This window comes from Macaca fascicularis, chromosome 9 (assembly GCF_037993035.2).
Source record: "Macaca fascicularis isolate 582-1 chromosome 9, T2T-MFA8v1.1".
Lineage (NCBI taxonomy): Eukaryota > Metazoa > Chordata > Mammalia > Primates > Cercopithecidae > Macaca > Macaca fascicularis.
The window spans coordinates 71,232,874-71,260,176 of record NC_088383.1 but is presented as its reverse complement, the minus strand read 5'-3'; the positions used below and the strand labels follow the sequence as shown (position 1 = coordinate 71,260,176).

At 43.3% G+C, this 27,303-nt stretch overlaps 1 protein-coding gene across 12 annotated transcripts in view; it reads left to right on the top strand.

The window, feature by feature from the left end:
* Nucleotides 1-14,598, top strand: part of SAMD8 (sterile alpha motif domain containing 8) — a 73,419-nt gene extending 58,821 nt beyond the window's left edge. For 6 of the 12 annotated variants that reach the window (XM_015456137.4, XM_065520861.2, XM_065520862.2 and 3 more), the window contains 3 exons: nucleotides 936-1,053; nucleotides 8,529-8,679; nucleotides 8,853-11,031. In XM_015456137.4, coding sequence (XP_015311623.1) covers nucleotides 936-1,053; nucleotides 8,529-8,679; nucleotides 8,853-9,157 — 574 coding nt within the window. In that variant the 3' untranslated portion in view covers nucleotides 9,158-11,031. Of the gene's footprint in view, nucleotides 1-935; nucleotides 1,054-8,528; nucleotides 8,680-8,852 lie in introns of all 12 variants that reach the window. The other 6 variants (XR_012417763.1, XR_012417760.1, XR_012417762.1 and 3 more) reach the window with 2 other exon arrangements.
* The last annotated feature ends 12,705 nt before the right edge of the window (nucleotides 14,599-27,303 follow it).

Sequence of the window (27,303 nt, the reverse complement as noted above, 5' to 3'; positions counted from 1 at the left end):
TGAAGCATGTCTCATTCTGTAACCCAGGCTAAAGTGCAGTGGCACAATCATAGCTCGCTGCAGCCTCCAACTCCGAGACCCAAGCAACTCTCCCGCCTCAGCCTCTCAGGTAGCTGGGATCACAGGTGTGCACCACCACATCATTTTTAAATTATTTGTAGAGATGAGATCTGGCTATGTTGCCCAAGCTGTTGTCAAACAAACTTTTGAACTCAAGCAATCCTCCCACCTCGGCCTCCCAAAGTGCTGCAATTACAAGCACGAGCCACCACCCCCAGCCAACTTTATCTCTTATAAATAATTTATGAGCAATTTTCAGTAATAGGACTAACACCAGGCTTACTTGTCTTCTGTCTTGTATAACTCTTTTACCTTCTCTTAGCCATATTTTCTTTTTTCCTTTTTTGAGATGGAGTTTTGCTGTTGTTGCCCAGGCTGGAGTGCAATGGCGCAATCTTGGCTCATTGCATCCTCCACCTCCCTAGTTCAAGTGATTCTCCTGCCTCAGCCTCTCAACTAGCTGGGATTACAGGCATGCGCCACCATGCCTGGACTCTTAGCCATATTTTCTTATCATTGAAATGATGCTTTTAGAATCTAATTTAGGTCTGTATTGTTCATTATGGCAAAATTTAAATTAACTAAAATGAAATAAAATTTAAAACTTCAGTTCCTCAGTCATACTGGCCACATTTCAAGTCCTTAAGATCCACATGGTATATAAATAGCTTCTTGGCCAGTATATTGAACATTTCCATCATTGTAGAGAATTCTATTGGACAGTGATGCTTTTGATGGTCTTTAAGATTTCTGTCCTCTTCAAAGAGTCTAGTGATTTTTCTGTTTGCTCTTCCTTGAAGTAAATATTTGATACCTGGGGTTTTTTGGTTTGTTTTCTTCTGATCTTTCCCCGTTTTTGGTTGATCTGTTTACAGGTCAATACTTCTGCGAAGGCTCTGTAGTCTGATGGGAACTGTATTCTTGCTTCGCTGCTTTACCATGTTTGTGACCTCCCTCTCCGTGCCAGGACAACACCTGCAGTGTACTGGAAAGGTAGCCTGCTACCTTCTTTTTCATTCTTGTTCTTGGTGGGTTGATGGCACACTATATGCAATAGGGCTAACATTTTGCTTATAGTATTAAAATGTGCTTTTTAGTATCTGCAATGTCTACAAAAAAAATATATAGAAATAATTTGGTAAAAGTCTTAAGCCAGATTCTACCTCCCTGTTATTTCTGTTGAAACTTGTTCTATGTTATGGAGCTATAGAAAACAAGTTTCTTTCTGCTGGGCATGGTGACTCATGCCTGTAATCCCAGTACTTTGGGAGGCTGAGGCGGGTGGATCACGAGGTCAGGAGTTCAAGACCAGCCTAGCCAAGATGGTGAAACCCCGTCTCAACTAAAAATACAAAAATTAGCTGGGTGTGGTGGTGGGCGCTTGTAATCCCAGCTACTTGGGAGGCTGAGGCAGAGAATTACTTGAACCCGGGAGGCGGAGGTTGCAGTGAGCCGAGATTGTGCCACTGTACTCCTGGTGGCTCATGCCTGTAATCCCTGCACTTTGGGAGGCCAAGGCGGGTGGATCATGAGGTCAGGATTTTGAGACAGCCTGGCCAAGATGGTGAAACACCATCTGTACTAAAAATACAAAAATTAGCCAGGCTCAGTGGTGGATGCCTGTAATCCCAGCTACTCGGGAGACTGAGGCAGGAGAATTGCTTGAACCTGAGAGGTGGAGGTTGTAGTGAACTGAGATCACGCCACTGCACTGTAGCCTGGGCAACATAGCAAGACTTTGTCTAAGAAAGAAAGAGAGATTGAGAGAGAGAGAGAGAAAAGAAAGGAAGAAAGGAAAGAAAGAAAATTTTCTTTCAATTATCATTTTCCTTTTCCCACCATCCTCAGCATTTTCAAAGTTTCTCATATGGCATGCTCTGGTTCCTTCACTGTCCTCCTCACTCCTTTAAAAATGTTGCCGGCCAGGCGCTGTGTCTACGCCTGTAATCCCAGCACTTTGGGAGGCTGAGGTGGGTGGATCACCTGAGGTCAGGAGTTAAAGACCCAGCCTGGCCAACATGGTGCAATCTACTAAAAACACCAAAAATTACCTGGGCGTGGTGCCAGGCACCTATAATCCCAGGTACTCGGAAGGCTGAGGCATGAGAAACACTTGAACCCAGGAGGCGGAGGTTGCAGTGAGCCAAGATGGCACCATTGTACTCCAGCCTGGGCAACAAGAGTGAATCTGCGTGTCAAAAAAAAAAAAAAAGCCGGGCGCGGTGGCTCAAGCCTGTAATCCCAGCACTTTGGGAGGCCGAGATGGGCGGATCACGAGGTCAGGAGATCGAGACCATCCTGGCTAACACAGTGAAACCCTGTCTCTACTAAAAAATACAAAAAAAATAGCCGGGCGAGGTGGCGGGCGCCTGTAGTCCCAGCTACTAGGGAGACTGAGGCAGGAGAATGGCGTAAACCCGGGAGGCGGAGCTTGCAGTGAGCTGAGATCTGGCCACTGCACTCCAGCCCGGGCGGCAGAGCCAGACTCCGTCTCAAAAAAAAAAAAAAGAAAGAAAAAAAAGTTACAGTTTGACGACATACTCATCACTCTAAACTTTACTCTTTCTGAGATAAACAAATAATGGCTGACTTTTGGTTTTCATTTTATTCTTTGTGGCTTTGTTTTGGTTTACTATAGACATCTCCTGGTTAAACAGAATAAATTATGCAGATGGAGACAAAATAAGACTCTGAAAATCGCCTGTACTTTATGTACAAAATTGGGTAAAATCTATATACAAATTTGCAAATAATTTTGTCCAAATTATATACAAATTTGGACAAAAGAACCCTACTTTTCTAGGCCTCTGTGCTTTAATTCTGTGTTTTCACATACTCAAATAAATGTATGTGTTAACACCTTTGTAGTTATTTTAATGTTGTTTGTAACAGCATTCAAGTTCACTTCTTGTGCTGCAATATCATAGCTGAAATGCCAACAAGGGAAGATTAAGCAGCCAAACGAGATCAAGAGCTAAAAATATACTCCTGAGCTGAAGGGTGACAAAACTTTCTCCTGATATTAGGAAGGCTTAGACTGACCAGTAAGAAAGGGGGAAGGGTTGATATGACACAGGATTTCATGTAAAGGAAATGTTTTATTTTTAAGGTAAAAACTGTTTTGAGGTCTTTTTTTCTTTTTCCAAAAAGGAAAAGTAATTTTTGCAAATTACAAAATTATATTTTATTATAAAAATTCAAATGATATAGAAATGTATATATTAAAAAGTAAAAATTTACCTGATTCTTTTTTGCCCCACCCTATAAATAATACAGTTAACAGTTGTGTGTATAGCCACACAGACCATTTTTAAGCATACTTACACACTCGTATAAGTTTTTTGTTTGTTTGTTTGTTTGTTTGTTTGTTTTTTGAGGTGGAATCTTTCCCAGTTGCCCAGGCTGGAGTAGTGTGGTGCAATCTTGGCTCACTGCAACCTCCACCTCCCAGGTTCAAACCATTCTCCTGCCTCAGCCTCCCGAGTAGCTGGGACCACCACACCTGACTGTTTTTTGTATTTTTAGTAGAGAGGGGGTTTCTCCATGTTGGCCAGGCTGGTCTCGAACCCCTGACCTCAGGTGATACACCCACTTCGGCCTCCCAAAGTGTTGGAATTATAGGTGTGAGCCACAGTGCCTGGTCTTCATGTAAGTTTTTATAGATACTTTTTAAACAAGACAGGGTTATATTGCAAACATTGTTCTGTAGCCTAGTTTTCTTTTTCTTTTTCTTTTTTTGAGATGGAGTCTTGCTCTGTCACCCAGGCTGGAGCAGTGGCGCGATCTCTGCTCACTGCAAGCTCTGCCTCCCAGGTTCACACCATTCTCCTGCCTCAGCCTCCTGAGTAGCTGGGACTACAGGCACCAGCCACCACGCCCGGCTAATTTTTTTGTGTTTTTAGTAGAGACAGGGTTTCACCGTGTTAGCCAGGATGGTCTCGATCTCCTGACCTCGTGGTCTGCCTGCCTTGGCCTCCCAAAGTGCTGTGATTACAGGCGTGAGCCACCGCACCCAGCCTCTGTAGCCTATTTTTCATTTAATAGTATGTTGTTTACTTTTTTCTAAAAGGAACTACATCTTTTTAACAGTAGTCCATTGTGGATACCAGGTTCCAAATGATGTACATTTTTATTGTTTCAAAATTTTACTATTTATAAACAGTGCTATAGTAAACATTCTTGTACATTGTGCTTTTGCACTTAGTTATCTCTTAAGATAAATTATTGAAAGTAAAATTACAGAATTAAAGGACACGCACATTGAAAAATATGATATGGGCTGGACGAGGTCGCTCATGCCTGTAATCCCAGCACTTTGGGAGTCCGAGGTGGGCGGATCACTTGAGGCCAGGAGTTCAAGACCAGACTGGCCAACATGATGAAACCCCATCTTTACTAAAAATACAAATAATTAGTTGGGCATGGTGGCAGGCACCTGTAATCCCAGCTACTTGGGAGGCTGAAGCAGGAGAATCGCTTGAACCTGGGAGGCAGAGGTTGCAATGAACTGAGATCACACCACTGCACTCCAGCCTGGGTGACAGAGCGAGACTCCATCTCAAAAAAAAAAAAGAAAAGTGATATATATTGCTAAAATACACACTTGAAAAGATGAGTTTTTCACTACTGCCAACATGTATGCATGTCAGCTTTCTTACCCTCTTGCCAGCACTGCCATTCTGATTGATGAAAGATAATATCTGATGCTTTTATGGTCTTATTTTTTTATATTTTACAACTTTATTATTTTGGATTTGTTTCTGTGCATGGTGTGCACAGTTTCTCCAAAATAGTATGCTGTGTACATGGTGTGAAGAGTTTCACCCAAATAGTATTCTAGTTGATTAGGGGAGATTTTATTTTATTTTAGTCATTGGTTTTTTAAGACAGATTCTCGCTTTGTTGCCCAGGCTGGAGTACAGTGGCATGATCATAGCTCACTGTCAGCCTCAAATTCCTGGTCTCAAGCAATCCTCCTGCCTCAGCCTCCTGAGTAGCTGGGACCACAGGCATACACCACCACACCCCAGCTAAATTTTTTTTTTTTTTTTTTGAGATGGAGTCTTTCTCTGTCGCCCAGGCTAGAGTGCAGTGGCACAATCTCGGCCTACTGCAACCTCTGCCTCCCGGGTTCAAGGGATTCTCCTGTCTCAGCCTCCTAAGTAACTGGGATCACAGGCGCCCGCCACCATACCCGGCTAATTTTTGTATTTTCAGTAGAGGCAGAGTTTTACCATCTTGGCCAGGCTGGTCTTGAACTCCTGACCTCATGATCCACCCACCTCAGCCTCCCAAAGTGCTGGGATTACAGGCGTGAGCCACCACGCCCAGCCAGGACAGATTTTAAAGAATAAAAATATAGGCTGGGCACAGTGGCTTACGCCTGTAATCCCAGCACTTTGGGAGACCAAGGCGGGTGGATCACGAGGTCAGGAGATCGAGACCATCCTAGCTAACACGGTGAAACCCCATCTCTACTAAAAATACCAAAAAATTAGCCGGGCATGGTAGCGAGCACCCAGCTACTTGGGAGGCTGAGGCAGGGGAATGGCGTGAACGTAGGAGGCAGCGGAGCTTGCAGTGAGCAGAGATCGCACCGCTGCACTCCAGCCTGGGTGACAGAGCGAGACTCCGTATCAGAAAAAAAAGAAAAAAAGAAAAATATAAGCTTATTACACTGAAAAGAGAAAATTTTCCATAGCTAAGGGATTTAATTGTAGGACAGCCGCCGAGGAGAGGGATATATGTGCATAGGGCTGCAACATATGCTGCAAAAATAAATTAGATACCATCCCTCCATGGTATAAACAGCCCTTTTTCTGTCTCTAATGACTGTTTTTATCAGTTGGTTATATATAGATATTTCTCCTCCAATCTGACCTAAATACTGTTAATTGCTTTGAATTATAATATAACCTACTTACTGACCCGTATTATTTGCAGCAATTGTTATAAATAGAAAGTTAAAGTGATAGTAACTTGAAATCAAATCCCTTACAGTGAATTCCATAAGGTACTTTCATTATAATAAGTTAATTGCTTGAAATTGCATTCCCAGAAGTAAGGGGTTTGAGGACAGAACCAAGAACATGTCTATTTTTGAAATTTAGAAACACTTAATGCATATTTCTACACCTTCTCTTATCAAAACATCCTCTTCATTCTGCTCTGTTGTGTTTCAGTTTTTATTTTTCTGGAAGAATATGTGGGACATTTAAGATGGGAAAGGATGGAGAGGCACCTTTTGACTGGCATCACTAGTTTCCTATCCTTGGTTGAATCATTTTCGTAGCAGTCCCTTCTCTTTATTTACTACGTGATTTTTTACTTTCTCAAGAGTAATATCTCTAAGCCCATGTTCATAGCGATCACGGAAGAACCAAACCCATGTGTATTCTCTTTCTCTCTCTCTAACAGTAAATTCTTCTTCCTCTCTTTCCCTCAAATGAGGCAGAAAGGGAAAGCTGGGTAGTGTATAATCAGCAGGTGAGATTCCTAATGAGATTGTGGTATCTATGAAGTTGTTTATTTTGGTCATATTTGATAGAATCTTGAAGACAGGGCTTTGGAATTGGGCTCCCTGGGTTCACATCCTGCCTGTGTTATTTACTAGCTATGTGACCTTTCTAAGCCAGTTTCCTCATCTGTACAATTAAATCACTTCATAGGATTGCTGTGGAAATTAAATGCAATAACACATAATGCACTTAGCAGCACGCCTTGCACATAGTAAATGCACATAAAATTTTAGCACCTTTTTGTACCATTATTATATTATTATTAAATTGTATTATTATTATAATATTAGTATGCTGGGGTTTTTTGTTTGTTTGTTTGTTTGTTTGTTTGTTTGAGATGGAGTTTTGCTTTTGCTGCCCAGGCTGGAGTACAGTGCCACGATCTCCGCTCACCACAACCTCCCCCTCCCGGGTTCAAGAGATTTTCCTGCCTCAGTCTTAAGTAGCTGGGATTACAGGCATGTGCCACCACACCTGGCTAATTTTTGTACTTTTAGTAGAGACGGGTTCCACCATGTTGGTCAGGCTGGTCTCGAACTCCCAACCTCAGGTGATCCATCCGCCTCAGCCTCTCAAAGTGCTGGGATTATAGGCGTGAGCCACTGTGCCCGGCAGTATGCCTTTTTTTTTTTTTTTTTTTTTTTTTTAAGTAGTGACTGCCCCTCTTTTGTAAAGCAGCTATCACTCAAAGTCTTCCTCAAAATGGATTGCTCTTTTAGGCGTATATGTGGGAGTTGGGATTAGGTTTGGCTGTTGATAACTGGAAATTCAAAGTGGCTATGGTTTAGTAAACACACAATGCTTTATTCTCTCTCAAAAAAGAGTCTGAAGGTAGGTACACCAGGTCTGGTATGATAATTTTATGAAGTCATCCAAAAAAACCCCATCATTCTTCTGTCTTTCTGGTCTGCTATCACAATACTTGGCTTGTAGCCTCAAAGCCACTTTGTGGTCCAAGATGGTTGCTGGAGTTTCACCTCCAGTTGAATGAGTCTGAGTTGTAGACTAAAAGAAGGGAAGGTAGAAAGTTAGAAAAGACTTCCTCAAAACTGTTGTCTCTTACCTTGATAAGTAGCCTTCCCAGAAACCCTTAACACTTCTACTTAGATCTTATTGTACAGAACTTAGTCATGTGGCCACACCTAGCCACAAGGGAGGTTGGGAAAGGCAATATTGTGGCTGAATTCATTGCTGCCTCAATATATTTGGGATTCTGTTACCAGTGAAAAAGGGGAGAGTGGATGTTGAAAGGGAGACATTGATCTCTGTCTGTCATAGCCTATGTCTTACTGGCAAGAATAGCCAAGCAAATACTACTGTGATATTGGATTAAAAACTTTGAGATGTTTTTGTGTTATAGAGAACTTTTTATTATAAAGGAACTCCTAGTAAAGGAGTTCATGTTACAGTGATTTCATTTATTTACTTATTTTTAATTAATTAATTTTTTTTAGACACACTCTTACTCTGTCACCCAGGCTGGAGTGCAGTGGCGCGATCTCGGCTCCCTGCAACCTCTGCCTCCCAGGTTCAAGTGATTCTCCTGCCTCGGCCTCCTGAGTAGCTGGGATTATAGGCACGCACCACCACGCCTGGCTAATTTTTGTATTTTTAGTAGAGATGGGATTTCGCCATGTTAGCCAGGCTGATCTTGAACTCCTGATTTCAGGTGATCTGCCCACCTCAGCCTCCCAAAGTGCTGGGATTACAGGCGTGAGCCACTGCACCCAGCCTGATTTCATTTAATTACCAAAATATTTCTGAGTACAGCCAAGCTTTACCCACCCAGTCTTGAAGTCTGCCTGGAATTCATTAGACTGAGGACCTAACTGCTTTGGCTTAGATCTTATTTCTAAGTTATTCAGCATTTGAATTTCAATGGGAATGGATGTTGGGAAGTTCCCACCTCCCTAAGCATTTGAAGCACTAATTCTTAACTTTTCTTTATAGATATATGGCAGTGTATGGGAGAAATTACATCGAGCCTTTGCCATTTGGAGTGGCTTTGGTATGACCCTGACTGGCGTTCACACATGTGGAGATTACATGTTTAGTGGCCACACAGTCGTCCTAACTATGCTGAATTTCTTTGTCACTGAATGTAAGTATCTTTTTAGTGCTTCTATGCATATTAGATAACTAGCTGCAGTGAAGGCTGTGGGGAGGGTGTGAGATCCTGTGAAGAATGGCAAAACAGCCTGACCTGAGAAACATGTGACTGAGCAGCATTGGAAGGAATGTAGCTTTAAAATGATCTTTCTGTCCTTTTCCTAGATACACCAAGAAGCTGGAATTTCTTGCACACTTTATCCTGGGTTCTCAACCTCTTTGGAATCTTCTTCATCTTGGCTGCCCATGAACATTATTCCATTGATGTGTTTATTGCTTTTTATATAACAACAAGACTCTTTTTGTACTACCATACTCTGGCCAATACCAGAGCATATCAGCAGAGTAGGAGAGCAAGGATTTGGTTTCCCATGTTCTCTTTTTTTGAATGCAATGTTAATGGCACAGTTCCTAATGAATATTGTTGGCCATTTTCAAAACCAGCAATAATGAAAAGACTAATTGGATGAAGACTATCTTTCTAATGAATCTGTGACTAAATATATAATAGTTGTTGAAAATGAGTAACTTTGCATTCTCCCCCTAGGTTGTTCCTAGATGCCTGGCTTATGTGTTGACAAAGTAAAGCTTTCTGTTCTGAGCAAAGTTATGATTATAAAAAGCAAGCAAGAACAATCAAGAGTCCTTATGTAGCTGTTTGAACAGAAAGCTTAAGTAGATGTTTTCTGCCCCTTCTCTTTAGGAAGACTTAATGTTGTGATTGAAGTTAGGCTGTACCCTTACCTGTTGAGTATTTGCTTATTGAACTTTAAACAAGTCAACTTGAGCAGTTTGCTGATTGAGGAATTTTCATTGATTTCCAGTAAGGCTCTAGTCAAGAAATAATATGTTTTGAAGCTACTTACTATCTTTAGAAGAAGAAACCCTACCAAGTGATCAGTACTTGTTCTTTGGACTAATCTCTGTGTCAGTTTAAAACTATGCCACGCTGGGACATGATCTGTTTTACTGACAGTTTTTACCTTCTGAACCATCTTTTATGTATACTGAGCATACCAGGATGCCTGAAATAAGAGGAGAATGAAAGAGGCCATAGATGACGTGACAGAGTACTGGCTAGGATGCTATTGGTCTCCTCATTAATGCAAATGTAGAGCTGGCATTTTTCACCAAAGATGCAACAAAAGATGCAGTGCCTGTTTTGTTCTGAGGGTTCAGTGTAACCATCAGTAAGTATTCATGAGGGAAAAATGGCTGCATCCATAAAAATAAATGGACTTAATGTTAGTAGTATAGGTACCCAGAATAACTCTGTGCTATAGTAGATGACAGTCCAATTTTATGCTTTTTTAATGGTGTTATTTAATAAGCCAAATAGGAGTGTTTTACCAGATGTTAGATAAAGTTCTTTTGTCGTTAAGTAGGGAGGTATGCATGCAAAGAATTGTTTTCTCCTGAAAAGAAACTTATAGCACGCAAAATACAACTTTTTGGTTTTTGAAATTTATCATTCTTGGCCGTTGGAAGTAAACAGTCTCAGACATACTTGGATATGAAAAAAGTTGTGTTTTTACTTTTAAATATAATGGTGTATATACCTTCTTTGTATTTAGTCTTAATTTGGCAGTCAGGAAGTGATATAACTTAGCTGCTATTTACAACACTAGAAATATAGTACTTTAAGTAATTTCACCTCTGTGATAACATTTGTTACTTTATTTTTAATGATTTTTTACAATAGTTATGACAGTAGGATGGTTATGGAATTGGAATTTAAACCCCAACTAATGAGCTTAGCTGCTGGGAATAATAATTAGGTTTTACATTCCATTTTAAAACAAAAACTTAGAAAAGGTGCTGGCATTCTGAGGCCTAAAATTAGGCTGCTTATCAGAAGCTTGCTCCTTTGTTATCTGGGTGAAATATTTTATTTTTGCACTTTGAGTCATATTTCCACCCCTGTATAAGCTACATAGAAGCCCAAATGAATTGGGTAGGAAAGGAAATTATGCAAACAAGTCTCAGCTAGTGCTGAAGGACCCCAATTTGTGTCTGCTGTGAACATTATTTATTTCTCACTTGAGAAATGCTGCGAGGCAGTTCAAGTTTTATGCTTTTAAATCTCACACCTCAGAATCTGATATCTTAAATTGCTGATTCTGTTACATGCTAGGAACAAAATGCCAACATGTAAAGGAGTTGCATAATCATGAAAAGTAAAGGACGTTTCCTATGCCAGTTAGAGTGGTTTGACCCTTGAGGTCAAAAGATGTGTTACTATTATTTTTCTAGTGACAGAACAGACTGAATTTAGCTAGGGAGGCACTGATGTTGGCTTTTGGGAAAGGGTTCAAAAAACTCTATGACAACATTAATGTTAAAATGTTAAGCCAAGTGCAGTGGTGCAAGGCTGTAGTGTCCTGGCTTCTGAGGAGGCTGAGGCAGGAGGATTGCTTGAGGCCAGGAGTTAGGCTGGAGTGTGTTGAGGCTATGACTAACTACTGCATTCCAGCCTGGGCAACACAGCAAGACCCATTCTCTTAAGAACATGGCCGGGTACAGTGGCTCACGCCTGTAATCCCAGCACTTTGGAAGACCAAGGCAGGCAGATCACTTGAGGTCAGGAGTTTGAGACCAGACTGGCCAATATGACAAAACCTCATCTCCACTAGAACTACAAAAATTAGCTAGGCATGGTGGCACGCACTTGTAATCCCAGCTACTTGGGAGACTGAGGCATGAGAATCGCTTGAACCCAGGTGGAAGTTGCCGTGAGCTGAGATCACTCCACTGCACTCCAGCCTGGATGACAGAGCAAGACTCCATCTCAAAAAAACAAAAAAAAAAAACAAGTTAGACTGGGCGCAGTGGCTCATGCCTGTAATCCCAGCACTTTGGGAGGCTGAGGCAGGAGGATCACTTGAGCTCAGGTAAACGAGACCAGCCTGGGCAACAAAGTGAGACCTCGTCCCCACAAAAAGTTTTTTAGAAAATTAGCTGGGCATGGTGGTGCATGCCTGTGGTCCCAGCTACATGCGAGGCTAAGGCAGAAGGATCACTTGAGCCCAAGGAAGCTACAGTGAGCTGTAATCATGCCACTGCACTCCAGCCTTGGTGACAGAGTGAGACCCTGTCTCAGTCAATCAATAACAAAAAGTTAAATAGCTATTAACCTCGGTCTTCTTTCTTTCATATAAATTCTATTCTAGGACCAAATAGAAAAATCAAATGCAACTAACTTTGCAGAGCTATTGACATTGAGAGTACCTAACAACAGACTGCAATGGGGATTGTAAAATAACTGTTCAGCCTTGCACTTGCTCATATATGTTGTGAGAAAAATGTAAGTTAGGTTTATAACTTACTGTTTTAACTATTATAAGGCAGTGTTTACATAAATTAATCATCTCTTTCTTGGAAAACATTGAGACAAAATTATTTTCAGTTTTACCTAAACATGAAACCTATATTTTAGTTGCTTTTTGTTTTGTCCAGAAATTTCCAGATTTTTTTCTTCATATTTTTTTCTGGTTAAAATCTAAACCACAGTGAAGATAGTATTTATGTTTACATTTTATCTGTGAATGTGGCTAGGCAGAGAAGCTACATGGCTTTGGTCTACATATTTTTTGACCTTGTATTTGGTTCTGTAGTTGCAGACTTGTGAGAGGCTTACATCATCATAGAGACTTTAGTATAGAAGGAACCAAAAGGTTTTTGGTTTGGGGATGCAAATTGGAGGTTATGTTGCAAGTCTTCGATGCATTTTCTATGTTCCTGGGAGCAGTGTTGCCTTTTTTAACCTTTTCCTTTTTTTTTTTTTAAGACCAGGCAGGGTAGTGTTATTGAAGGGTAATTGAAGAGTTGGTAGAGAGTAAGAGGTTTTGAAGGAGACAGGTTTGCTGTTGACACCAAATAATTTGGGGGGAACCTTTCGTGGCTGTGCTGCAAGAATTATTTGTGTGGCTATCCTCTCCATAGTTCTGTGACCAGAATTGCTAGGACAAAAATAGAACTTCTAGCTCTATTTATTTGTATCCTTTGAAATCAGAAAGTAGTGAACTTAGCCTTAGAACCGGTCAGTTAAATAATGCAGGCTATGCCGGGTGCAGTGGCTCACGCCTATAATCCCAACACTTTAGGAGGCTGAGACGGGCAAATCACGAGGTCAGGAGATCAAGACCAGCCTGGCCAATACGGTGAAACTCCATCTCTACCAAAAATACAAAAATTAGCCGGGCATGGTGGTGCGCGCCCACGCCTGTAGTTCCAGCTACTCGGGAGGCTGAGGCAGAAGAATCACTTGAACCCAGGAGGCAGAGGTTGCAGTGAGCTGAGATCGTGCCACTGCACTCCAGCCTGGGCAACAGAGCGAGACTCCGTCTCAAATAAATAAATTAATTAATTAAATTAAATTAAATAATAATGTGGGCTATTCAGAAGAAAAAGTCAGTGACTGAGAGACCAGAACCCATTGGACCAAGAGACCTGCAGGGAATGTAACTCTTTAGTCTGTGAGCAGTGGTCTTTCATGCCCTGTCCCTGCCTGTGTGTTTTTACTAAGAATTCCAGAAATCCTATAATTTGTAAATGGGAAACAGAGAAGCCAGATTCTTTTATAACTGATAAGAAACAGTCTGTTTTAGAAACATCTGTTTGGAAAGTATTACTCATGTATTCACAAAGTCATATTTATAACACTAATTTGCTTTGACTATGTTCAACAAAAGGCAGTTTCACCATTAATTTCATAGTAAGCTTTTTTAAAGGATTCTAGATCTAAATTGCCTAAGAATGTTAACCACATTCTTGTTTTAAACGCTCTAATTTAATAAATGTAATTATTTGATAGTCTTTTATAGACTTAGGTTTTCTTCATAATAAAGGTAATGATAATATAGTCATTTGCCAGTTCTTTAAGGTATTCAGGCATTTGAGACAAGAAAGCTCTCTTGTAGAATAGTCCAATTGCTTTCTTAAACAGTACTGGTTTCATTTAGACAGTTTCTAAGCCAGCAAAGGTGTCCATTTTAATGCCAACTTGACAGTTTAACCGTTTGTGTTTGTAAGCGGTTTAGCCTGAATTACCCCATACTGCTATAGAGGAAAATTGTTAGTAACATCAAAGGTCGTAATGCTTCAGGTGATGAATAAGAATGGAAAGAGACCGAGTAGGTTGTTTCTTTTCCCTGTCTTTGAGTAACTCTGAATGACTAAAATTAGTATGAAACTAGGTTTTGGACCCCCCTTCTCACCCTACCCGGATATAATGCCACCAATTTCAAATAACTAAAATGTGACCAATTACTTTGCTTCAAGTTCTGTACAAATATCTCTGAAATCTGTAAGCCATATTTCAGCTATTCTGGTTTCTAGAATACATTCTGTCCTAAATTAACCAAAGAACTTTTTATTCAGTGTAGTTCATATTTCAGCATAAGGAAGGTTTGTGCCTGATATGGGAAGAGAAAGAACACTATGTTAATTTCATTGTTGCTTCAGGTCTCTTTCAATCTGAAGGACTGGGTTGTCTGGAGAATTGAACATAGCCAAGCAATATTATCAGTTAGTAATGTCATCTTAAAAATGTTCAGTTTTACTAAGTTTTATTCAGAGGATCTATGTATTATTAGAAAAATGAAGTATTTCTGATACGGAACAAAGAAAGTGGAAACTGGTACTTAATGGGAGAAGCAAAATTAGCTTGGACTAAAACGGACATGTTTTGTTTTGTGAATTCTACCTAAATGTCTCTCTATCCACAGAGAAACTAGTATTACTTGAAGATGTGAAAGTTCCTGTGGTAGCCATACCTTGAAGCACAGTGTTTGTACATAAGTAAATATCTTGATTCTAAATTAAATCCAGATTTAACTAATATATATTATTTTATATCCTTGTTGTATTAAAATGTTTAAAAACACTAAAAATAAAACATTTGAAAGTTGGATTGCAGTTTCTTATTTAAATGTCTTTGCATTATTAATGGAGCTGGTCAGTTTTTTATATAATGAATTTAGTTTTTGCAAATGATTGGCCAGGTGCAGTGGCTCAGGCCTGTAATCCTAGCTCTTTGGGAGGCCAAGGTGGGCTGATCACTTGAGCCTAGGAATTCGAGACCAGGCTGGGCAACATGGCGAAACTCTGTCTCTACAAAAAGTATAAAAATTAGCCAAGCGTGGTGGTGCACATCTGTAGTCTCAGCTACTTGGGGGACTGAGGTAGAAGGATCGCTTGAGCCTGGGAAGTCAAGGCTGTAGTGAGCCGAGACCATGCCACTGCACTCCAGCCTGGGTGACAAAGTGAGACCCTGTCTCCAAAAAACAAGCAAATGACTGAGCTCTGCAACTTTAAATTTGTGGTACTTAGTCCAGAACTGTGGAGTTGTTAAAATGCTAAGCATTGTCACAGGTGCAGGACCATATCTGCTTGACGCACAACTGAACGTGTCTTCCTGATCACTGCTAATATGTAGCCTCTGTAGTGCTGGCCCAGCTAGTCTTTTTGAGAACTCTGGGAAAAATAGTCCAGAAGAGACCACAAGGAGCTTGGTGGAGTACAAAATGCACTGGGTTTAGACTCTGAGGACCTGGGTATGAGTTGTGTTTCTGACACTGACAAAGTTTTTCTTCAAACCTCCGCTTAACCTTATTTAAGTGGAAAAAAGTGCCTACCACATAGGTTGTATTAAGGGCCAATTTATGAAAGTACTGTAGCCTTGCTCATGGAGATGTTAAGATGAGGGTGCTAAGGTAAGAGAGTGCCTCAGAGGAGCTCAGTTGCCACCTTTAGCTGGAACTTTGAAGATGCCCAAATGATAGTTTTAAGGCTTCTGGTAGAGTAGCATGACATTTAAATGCTGTATGTTCTCAGTTCATGGGGCTCCTGTGAGAGCCAGAAATACAGAACCACCACGACCTGCTCATATTCCAGCTTTAGGAGCCCCGGGTCACATTATGAAGTGAATGTCTGTATCTAATGGTTTTTTGTTGTTGTTGTTTTTGTTTTGTTTTGAGACAGAGTTTCGCTTTTGTTGCCCAGGCTGGAGTGCAGTGGTGTGATCTCAGCTCACCACAACCTCCACCTCCCAGGTTCAAGCGATTCTTCTGCCTCAGCCTCCCAAGTAGCTGGGATTACAGGCATGCGCCACCACGCCCAGCTAATTTTGTATTTTTAGTAGAGACGGGGTTTCTCCATGTTGGTCAGGTGGGTCTCGAACTCCCAGCCTCAGGTGATCCGCCTGTCTCGGCCTCCCAAAGTGTTGGGATTACAGGCGTGAGCCACTGCGCCTGGCCTACAAACATATTTTTTAAATTTTAAATGTTTACATTATTTTACTCCAATTGTAGCATATACATATATATGTACATATGCACGTAGTTTCATACCTTATTTCACTTAACATGTTCCAGTGCCTTCCAGCCAAGGATGAAGGACTCGCCTTAGTTGAATAAGTTGGGTTTATTGTTTGTTATAATGGAGAATACACACCATGGGGAGTTGTGGGGCATCTCAGTGGGAAGATGTTGGAAAGGATAGGATGTAGGCTTGAGTTAACGCAGCTTCTGGGGAAGGTTTAACTGAAGTGGGAATCTGTTCTGATTAGATGGGGGTATTTCTATTATTGAATATCTTAATATATCTTAACAAGGCAGGAGGGGCTGGGCGCAGTGGCTCACGCCTGTAATCCCAGCACTTTGGGAGGCTGAGGCAGGTGGATCACGAGGTCAGGAGTTTGAGACCAGCCTGGCCAACACAGTGAAACCCCGTCTCTACTAAAAATACAAAAATTAACTGGGCGTGGTGGTGCCCACCTATAGACCCAGCTACTCGGGAGGTTGAGGCAGGAGAATTACTTAATCGACACCATTGCCAAAGCAATGTATTACAGAATTTTTTTTATGTTTGCCAATTTCATAGATTTTATTTTATTTATTTAGTTTTTTGAGACAGAGTTTCACTCTTGTTGCCCAGGTTGGAGTGCAATGGCGCGGTCTCAGCTCACTGCAACCTCTGCCTCCCAGGTTAAAGTGATTCTCCTGCTTCGGCCTCCCAAGTAGCTGAGATTATAGGCACCTGCCACCACACCCTGCTAATTTTTATATTTTTAGTAGAGACAGGGTTTCACTGTGTTGGCCAGGCTGGTCTCAAACTCCTGACCTCAGGTGACCCACCCGCCTCAACCTCCCAAAGTGCTGGGATTATAGGCATGAACCACTGCGCTGGCCTAAATTTATAGATTTTAAAATGGTATCTTAATTCCCTAGCTACAAAAGTAATCTTCAAAAGTGTTTTTTTGTTGTTGTTGTTTTGTTTTTGTTTTTGAGATGGAGTCTCGCTCTGTCGTCCAGGCTGGAGTGCAGTGGCGCGATCTCGGCTCTCTGCAACCTCTGCTTCCCAGGTTCACGCCATTCTCCTGCCTCAGCCTCCCAAGCAGCTGGGACCACAGGCGCCTGCCACCACACCCGTCTAATTTTTTTGTATTTTTAGTAGAGATGGATTTTCACCGTGCTAGCCAGGATGTTCTGGATCTCCTGACCTCATGATCTGCCCACATCAGCCTCCCAAAGTGCTGGGATGACAGGCGTGAGCCACCATGCCCAGCCCAAAAGTGTTTTTAAGATGCAGGACACAGTGGCTCATGCCTGTAATCCTAGCACGTTGGGAGGCGGGTGGATTGCCTGAGTTCAGGAGTTTGAGACCAGCCTGGGCAACACAGTGAAACCCCATCTCTACTAAAATAAAAAAATTACCCAGGGTGGCAGCGTGCGCCTGTAGTCCCAGCTACTCGGGAGGCTGAGGCAGGAGAATTGCTTGAACCCAGGAGGTGGAGGTTGCAGTGAACCGAGATCATACCACTATACTCCAGCCTGGGGGACAGAGTGAGACTGTCTCCCAAAAAAAAAAAAAAAAAAAAAAAGTTTTTTTAAAATAGTAATATGATAAGGAATTGGTGGAGTGGTGACAACTTGGTTGGTATGTAAAACTTTCTGGAAACTGCCAACTATGACTTTTATTAAAGATTATATGACTATAGATTAAAGACTATATGACTATAAGATGTTGAGTGGGAAAAGAAAGATGATTTTCAAATTATACTTTTTCATCTTTTTTTGTGTGTGTGGAGATGGGGGTCTCACTATGTTGGCCATGCTGATCTTGAACTCCTGGCCTCAAGCGATCCTCCCACCTCGGCCTTCCAAAATGCTAGGATTATAGGCATGAGCCACTGTGCCCAGCCAGGAAGATGATTTAGCAGATTGAGGAGTGTTTCTCCTGTTTAATTTTTAACATAGTCTTTACTTTGGCCATCTCTTGCCATTGAAAAGTAACAATTTTTTCTGATCATTGTCTTCCTTGAGTACCTGTAGGAGGCTAAGTCCTGTCTGGTCCAAGGGAAAGCCCAAAGGACTCAGCTGCTCTCTGTTTTAAAGTTCTATAAAGAGTAATGTTGATACTGGTCTGCCTGCAGTAGCTATTTTTGGCCCTACCATCACCTGGAAGACATTCCAAAGACCCAGCTTTACCTGTGGAGGGCTTCATTTTAGATGTGTAGGATCTGAGCTATGGAAGACGTTTTGAAAGAATATTCATTAAACATTTATTGGGTACCTATTCTATGCCAGGCACTGTTTAAGTGCTAGTGGTTCAGTGGTAAACAAAACAAAGCCCCGGCCTTCAGGAATCTTACTTTCTAGACAATAAACACATATATGAGAAAAAAAAAAGCGTTCCTGGCAGTTGTCAACTAGTAATTGACCTGGGTAGAGTGGCATTCTCCTAATGAACATAAGCAATTCTATAGAGTATCGACGTCAGATGAGAACCCTGCCTGGCTGTAATGGATCCTCTTCACTCACAATCATGCCTGAATGGCAATAAAGACACCGTGCAGCCACAAAAATAGCCATGCACCCCTCTCCTGATTAATATGGGCAACTATTATTTGTTCCTTCATAAGAATTAAGATTCCGAATTGCCCCAGCTTTCTGAAAGTGCTGAGGCCAGAGCAGCACCCTACTTGGTTGCTTTCCTAAACCTTCCTTAAGAACACCTAACACAAGCCCAAATCCCGTACCAGCCCCACCTAACACTCTCTTACTGAGAGTCCCCTCCCCTCTCCAGGTGTTTAGTCTTTCTCGCTGCAGGAAGTTTAATTAAAAACCTACCTTTGGCTGGGTGCGGTGGCTCACACCTATAATCCCAGCACTTTGGGAGGCCGAGGCGGGTGGATCACTTGAGGTCAGAGTTTGCAACCCGCCTGGCCAACACGGTGAAACCCTGTCTCTACTAAAAATACAAAAATTAGCCAGGTGTGGTGGCAGGCACCTGTAGTCCCAGCTACTCACGAGGCTGAGGCAGGAGAATCGCTTGAACCTGGGAGGTGGAGGTTGCAGTGAGCCGAGGTCGTGCCACTGCACTCGTCTGGGCGACAGAGCAAAAACTCCATTTCAAAAAGAAAAAAAAGTGACTGAACGTGAACTTAGAGAAGTAACTAGGCTCTAGTCATACAGTCCTTGAAGGTCCTGGTGAAAACTTAAGTTTTGCTTCAAGTGACATGGGAAGCCATTGGTGGATTTGGGTTTTGTGCAGAGGAGTGACTCACATTCCCACCTCACATCTCCATTGTAGCTGGAGTGACATGTGTAGGCCAAGGCAGAGAAGGCCTCCTCCACCCAGCTCTTTCTGTGTAGGCCAATTTGCCTGGCCCTGGACCATGTTATCCTTGAAGGATTCATCAAGTGCTTCTGGGTGCTTTATTAGGAGCATGGAAGAATTGAAGGATGTGCAAGGAGACGAAAGCTGCAGCAGAGCCAAAGGAAAATACAGCATGATCTCAGAAGTGCTGCAGCGGGATGAGACAGCCCTGGATAGAATGGCAGCAGAATTTTTAACTTTTCTTTGCCTAAATTTTTTTTTTTTCTTTTTTTTAATGCACAGGCTGACAAACTAGAGTTATGAGAACCTTTTTTTGGTTCAGAAGTCAACCTTTGCAGTTGGTCACCAGCAGAGGGTGCCACAAACCTCCAGCAGCCCTTGTGCCTTTGTCACAGGAAGTCACTGGTTTGAACAACATATAGGTGTGCATTAGAATCACCTAGCTTGTTAAAACACATTGCTAAACCCTACCTTCCGCCTAAGTGGGAGGAATTTTTATTTCTGACAGGTTCCCAGGTGATGCTGAGGCTCCCTGTCAGGCTGGTTCTTCCTCAGGAAGTGATCAGAACCCCCTGAAGAGCCTTTCACCAACACCCACAGCTTGAAGCAGCATCCCCAAAAGGCATTTCAGAACAGGCTGGAGTGAGGATGCAGGTGTTCCCCCAAGCTCCTGAGTTCCCTCCTCCCTCCCCTAGGCTGTTATGAAAGTACTGAATGCTGTAAATTAGTAAACTCCATACAAATGATCACTGCCAGCATCTTAGCTTTTATTCCTCCCTCCCATCCTTTCATTTTGGTTTCTAATTGTGCATTTTTAGTGTATAGAAATACAATTTTTTTTTTTAGACAAAGTCTTGCTCTGTCACCAGGCTGCACTGCAGTGGCGCAATCTCGGCTCGCTGCAACCTCTGCCTCCTGGGTTCAAGTGATTCTTGTGCCTCAGCCTCCCAAGTAGCTGGGACTACAGGCACACACCACCACACCTGGCTGATTTTTTGTATTTTTAGTAGAGACGGGGTTTCACCACGGTGGCCAGGCTGGTCTCAAATTTCTGACTTCAAGTGATTCACCTGCCTTAGCCTCCCAAAATGCTAGGATTACAGTCATGAGCCACCGTGCCCAGCTAAAAATACAATTGATTTTTAATTGCTGGCCTTTTATCCTGTGACAGTGCCAAAGTCATGTAGGAGTTCTTTCATAGATTCGTTAGTGTGTTTACATAGTCATAGACAATCCCATCATTTCTGAATAGCAACAGTTTTATCCTTCCCCCTATTCCATCTTGAACTCTGGTTTCTCTGGTGACCAGAACTAGATCTGCCAACCCCATTCTGTCATGATATTTAGGGGCAGATAACATACCACCAGTTCACAAAGCAACTTGACAGTATTCTGAATCCTAGCAAAGACCACTAAGGACAATGAGGGGAAGACATCTGAAATGATCAGGCCGCTGGCCCTGAAATGAGGGAGACCTAGCCTTGATGAAATAGTTAGTTCTCATTGGCCAGAGCTAGTGAGTGGAACCCCTACCAGCCCACAGTGGGGAAGTGCCTAGCCTGAGCCTCACCTTGAGCACAGTCCTGCTTCTCTGAGCCGGTCCAGTGTCTGAGTTGTGGCATCCGAGGGGACTCTGAGGCGAAGCCTTGGGTGGAACAGGGCTTGGCAGAGGTGGAGGTGGCCCTCAGCCCATTTGATAGGTCAGTGGAAATCGGGAGCTGTGCTCTCTTGGAGTGCTCCAAAAGGAAGGCAGGAGACGGCGCTTCTGATCTAGGCAGCAGGGAGAGTGAATTTGCCCTTTCCTGGACAGTAGTGGAATGGGGCAGATGGCATCTGGGGGGGTGGTGGCAGCATAATGTGTTTGCACCCTCTCTCCCTATATGCTGCTGGGTGTCTTCATAGAGAGGCAAAGGGAGCATCACCTCCCTTGGCCCAACCTTTGCCAAGCCCCTGTTCCTGCAGACTGGCTTCCAGGGTCAGCTCACCAAGCAGCTCCCATTTACACAGCTTCATCTACCCTCTGCTGCTAAACGTAAAGGTAGCCATTGTCTTCTCAAGGCAAATATCAGCAAGCCTTTGGCCTCCCACTCTGGACTCAACCCCTCACCCTCTGCAATCCTTCCTATTAGGAAAGCCATCTAAAGTAGAAATGGCTGCTAATCTCAACTGCCACACTCTAATGGGGCTTGGCTTTCAAGGGGAAGACCTGGGTTCTGTCTCTTAGTCATGATGTAATGGGACTGTGTGTGAGGTCAGGCAAGTCACCAAACTGCACTGTCTCAATTTCCTCCTTTGATATAATGCATGATAATATTTGGAAGGCAGATAGCATAGTGGTTTAAGGACACAGACTCTGAAGCCAAGTGCCTGTATTCAAATCTTGGCTCCTCCACTTATTAGCTGAATTACCTTGGGCAATTACATAACCTATCTTTCTCTCAGTTTTGAGGTGATTATAGTACTTACCTTCATAGGGTTATTCTGAGGATAACATGCAAAGGATGTAAAGTGTTAAATATTATTATTACAAATGTTAAACATTGCTATTATTACCATATTTTAAGGATATTATAAGGACCTACTGCGTTCATATTATAAAAATACTTTGAGGCCAGGCATGGTGGCTCACGCCTATAATCCCAGCACTTTGGGAGTCCGAGGTGGGCGGATCACCTGAGATCAGGAGTTTGAGACCAGCCTGACCAATATGATGAAATCCCATCTCTACTAAAAATACAAAAATTAAGCCAGGCGCGGTGGCTCATACCTATAATCCTAGCACTTTGGGAGGCCGAGGAAGGTGGATCATCTGAGGTCAGGAGTTCGAGACCAGCCTGGCCAATGTGGTGAAACCCCATCTCTATTAAAAATGAAAAAATTAGCTGGGTGTGGTGGCAGGTGCCTGTAACCCCAGCTACTCGGGAGGCTGAGATAGGAGAATTGTTTGAACCTGGGAGGCGGAGGTCACAGTGAGCGGAGATCGTGCCATTGCACTCCAGCCTGGGTGACAAGAGCGAAACTCTATCTCAAAACAAACAAACAAACAAACAAACAAACAAAAAACACTTCTCTCTTTTTTTTTTTTTTGAGAGAGATGGAGTCTTTCTCTGTCGCCCAGGCTGGAGTGCAGGGACGCAATCTCGGCTCACTGCAATCTCTGCCTCCCAGGTTCAAGTGATTCTCCTTGCCTCAGCCTCCCAAGTAGCTGGGATTACTAATTTTTGTATTTTTAGTAGAGATGGGGTTTCACCATGTTGGCCAGGCTGGTCTCCAACTCCTGACCTCAGGTGATCTGCCTGCCTCGGCCTCCCAAATACTGGGATTATAGGCATGAGCCACTGCGCCTGGCCTAAAAAACCCTTCTCATTGGTCTCCTGTATCTTGAAAAACCTAGCTCTACTGCATAAAGAAGTCAGAGTGTATTTTTCCAGTATTCTTGGATGGCATCCAGTTCCATAGTTCTATACTGTTTTGAAGTCTTTTTTTTGAGACGCTCTGTCGCCCAGGCTGGAGTGCAGTGGTGCAATCTTGGCTCACTGCAACCTCCACCTCCTGGGTTCAAACGATTCTTCTGCCTCAGCCTCCCAAGTAGCTGGGACTACAGGTACGTGCCACCACGCCCAGCTAATTTTTGTATATTTAGTACAGACGGGGTTTCACCATGTTGGCCAGGAGGGTCTCGATCTCTTGACTTTGTGATACGCCCTCCTTGGGCTCCCAAGGTGCTAGGATTACAGGCATGAGCCACCGCGCCCGGCGAAGGCTTTTTTTTTCCACCCATACTTGCTATTTATTTAGTCTTTTGGTTTGGAACAAAAGATAAAGAATTCACAAATGCCACCATCTAAACACCTGTTTCAAATAAAGCATCAGTATCCAGCTTGCAAAATAATTTCTTTATAATTAAGCAAACAGTGCCAAAAGACCTACATCATTTGCTTCTTTCTTCCCAGAGAAGTGGGCAGGAATACTGCATCCTAGTGGATTCTCTGTGTTCAATCAAGTCCTGAGTTGAGTTTCATTTTCCTTTCGAGATGACTATAAAATCGCCTGAAGGTCAAGGAAAATGGTCTTCCTATGATAAGGAAGTTTTGCTTTAGTGTAGATGACCACTCCCCTGTGTAAGGTGGGGAGGGATAATGTTCCATTCCTTTCCTCTGCTGCATATCTTCTTTCTTTTCCTGGATGAGATGAAAAAATTACTCTGCCTTCAGTCCAGCAGATGCACTCGGCCCCCCAGAGGACAGCCCACCCTGAGCCCAGAGGCCGGCTGGCCTCGGCACACCTCACTCCACTGTCTTCACACCTCCCTGAACTCTGTTTACACAAGGCTGGTCTTGGCTCTGAGGCTGCTGGATTTTAAATGCAATCTCACTGGTGACTCACTGGTGCATTGTCATTTGGCTTTGCCTGGAATTGAGTTGAGCAATGCATATGATTATATGATTTTTACTTTTTTTTTTTTTTTTTTGAGACGGAGTCTTGCTCTGTAACCCAGCTGGAATGCAGTGGCACGATCTCTGCTCATTGCCACCTGCACCTCCCGGGCTCAAGTGATTCTCCTGCCTCAGGCTCCCGAGTAGCTGGGACTACAGGCACCCGCCACCACGCCCGGCTAATTTTTTGTATTTTTAGTAGAGACGGGGTTTCACTGTGTTAGCCAGGATGGTCTCAAACTCCTGATCTTGTGATCCGCCTGCCTTGGCCTCCTAAAGTGCTGGGATTACAGGCGTGAGTCACCGTGCCCGGCAATTTTTACATTTTTCAATTGAGAAATCACAATTTTTTTTTTTTTTTTTTTTTTTTGAGGCAGGGACTTGCTCTGTCAACCCAGGCTGAAGTACAGTGGTGCAATCATGGCTCACTGCAGCCTCAACTTCCTTGGCTCAAGCAATCTTCCCACCTTGGCCTCCTGAGTAACTGGGGCTATGGGTGCACACCACCACACAGCTAATTTTTTAAAAATTTAATTTAATTTAATTTTTTTTTTTTTTTGAGATGGTGTGTCGCTCTATCACCTAGGCTGGAGTGCAGTGGTACAATCTCAGCTCACTGCAACCTCCACCTCCCGGGTTCAATTGACTCTCCTGCCTCAGCCTCCCAAGTAGCTGGGACTACAGACACGTGCCACCAAGCCCAGCTAATTTTTGTATTTGTAGGACAGACACGGTTTCACCATGTTGGCCAGGCTCGTCTCGATCTCCTGACCTCATGATCCACCTTCCTCAGCCTCCCAAAGTGCTGGGATTACAGGCGTGGGCCACCGCGCCCGGCCCACACAGCTAATTTTTAAATATTTGTTGTTGTTGTTGTTAGAGAAAGGGTCTCACTTTGTGGCCCAGTCTGGTCTCAAACTCTTGGGCTCAAGTGATCTCCATGCCTTGGCCCCCCAAAGTGTTGGGATTACAGGCATGAACCACTGCACCCAGCCGGAAATCATACTTTTAGACATCTGCCTGTGGCCAAAACAGAGTAACAGGGATGAGATTTACTCTTTTGCCTCACCAATGCCCCCTAATTTGTCACTGAGGCCCTAAATATGATACTCCAGATGTGATATGGGTCAAGTGCTGAGGACAGCCAACCCGTGCTCTCCCTTGACCTGGACTGGGCGTATATGGGTCATGACATGGCTGGGGATATGGACTAAGCCACAGCTGGGTATCTATGTCTTATTTCATGCTTGTAATTTTGTGAGGAGGTAGAACTTGAGCAGGCACTGTCTTGCATAGGTTCCAATCTGGCCTTACCTGACCTCTCCAGCCTGGTCTTGCTGGGTAACCTTCTCCCCTAATGGCCCATCCATTGTCATTTCCATTCTTGCCATGTTGTTTGTAGCTGGCTAAATATGCCTTGCAGTTGTAGTATCATGCCTGAGCACCTTTCCTTCATGTGCTGCCCTTCCTGTCCCTGTCTGCCAAACACATCTTTTTTTTTGAGATGGAGTCTCGCTCTGTTGCCCAGGCTGGAGTGCAGTTGGCACGATCTTGGCTCACTGCAACCTCCGCTGCCTGGGTTCAAGGGATTCTCCTGCCTCAGCCTCCCAAGTAGCTGGGATTACAGGCACCCGCCACCATGCCCAGCTAATTTTTGTATTTATAGTAGAGACAGGGTTTCACCATGTTGGCCAGGCTGGTCTCAATCTCCTGACCTCGTGATCTGCCCACCTCAGCCTCCCAAAGTGCTGGGATTACAGGCGTGAGCCACGGTGCCTGGAGCATCCTCTCTTTTTTTAATAGCCCATGGGTATAACTAAATATACCCTCCTTTTTTTTTTTTTTTTTTTCTGGAGAGAGAATTTCCCTGTGTCACGCAGGCTGGAATGCAGTGGTGCTATCTTGGCTGTTGGCCAGACTGGTCTCGAACTCCTGATCTCAGGTAATCTGCCTGACTCAGCCTCCCAAAGTGCTGGGATTACAAGCGTGAGCCACCATGCCTGGTCTTATAGCCTCTCTTTTTTTTTGAGACTGAGTTTCACCCTGTTGCCCAGACTGGAGTGCAGTGGCAGGATCTCTGCTCATTGCAACCTTCACCTCCCAAGCTCAAGTGATTCTCCCGCCTCAGCCTCCTGAGTAGCTGGGATTACAGATGTGCACCACCATGGCCGGCTAATTTTTTGTATTTTTAGTAAAGACGGGGTTTCACCATGTTGGCCAGGCTGGTCTCGAACTCCTAACCTCAGATGATATACCTGCCTCAGCCTCCCAAAGTGCAGGGATTACAGGCGTGAGCCACTGCCCCCAGCCGTATCCTCCATTTTTAAGAATCCATTCGCCGGGCGCGGTGGCTCACGCCTGTAATCCCAGCACTTTGGGAGGTGGAGGCGTGCGGATCACGAGGTCAGGAGATCGAGACCATCCTGGCTAACACGGTGAAACCGCGTCTCTACTAAAAATACAAAAAATATTAGCCGGGCATGGTGGCGGGTGCCTGTAGTCCTAGCTACTCAGGAGGCTGAGGCAGGAGAATGGCGTGAACCCAGGAAGCGGAGGTTGCAGTGAGCCGAGACACCACTGCACTCCAGCCTGGGCAACAGAGCAAGACTCCATCTCAAAAAAAAAAAAAAAAAAAAAAAGAATCCATTCAATGCTGAAGCCTTCACGAAGCTCCCCAGGTGAACTGACTCCTGTAACCTCACTGTCCTCTGTTCATACAGCTATCCTTGTACCTACAGCACTTTACAATACTTGCTCATTGTTCATGTCTGTCTCCCTTTCTAGACTGTGAGATTGTTGACTGTTAATTAGTCCCTAGCACAGTGTCTGACACATTACTAGTTCCTTAACAAACATTTGTAGAAAGGAGGGAGAAAGAATGTGTCACAAAATATGAAAGACTAGGGCTGGATCCCCAAACCCCCACCGCTGGAAGAATAGCCCATGCAAAAGCTAAGTGTTTCTTTTGAGTGATGGGTACAATGATTCTTTTTTTTTTTTTCCTTCCTTTCTTTTTTGAGACAGGATCTCCCTCTGTCATCCAGGCTGGAGTGCAGTGGCATGATCATGGTTCACTGCAGCCTTGACCTCCTGGGTCCAAGTGATCCTTTCACTTCAGCCTCCCAAGTAGCTGGGACCACAGGCACATGGCCACAAAAAATAATTTTGTTTATTTTTTGTAGAAATGAGGTCTCACTATGTTGCCCAGGCTGGTCTCAACTCCTGGCCTCAAGTGATCCTCCCACCTCAGCCTCCCAAAAGAGCTAGGATTACAGGTGTGAACCACCGTACCCAGCTGGTGCAATGACTCTTGATTTTATGCTAACAGAGCCATTGAGGCATTAGTTGGGACTTCACTAATTTAGAGGGAATGACAAGGTGGATAGTTTTATTTTATACCATTTATAAACACAGGGTTCATTAAACTAAAATACTGTGATTGTAAACAAGAGCAAGCATTTCAAGTAAACGTAAACACTTGATGAGTAACACTTTCTATATAAACACTGGATAGACTGAATTAGGAAATATTTTCATCTGTTCATTAAAACATATTTCCC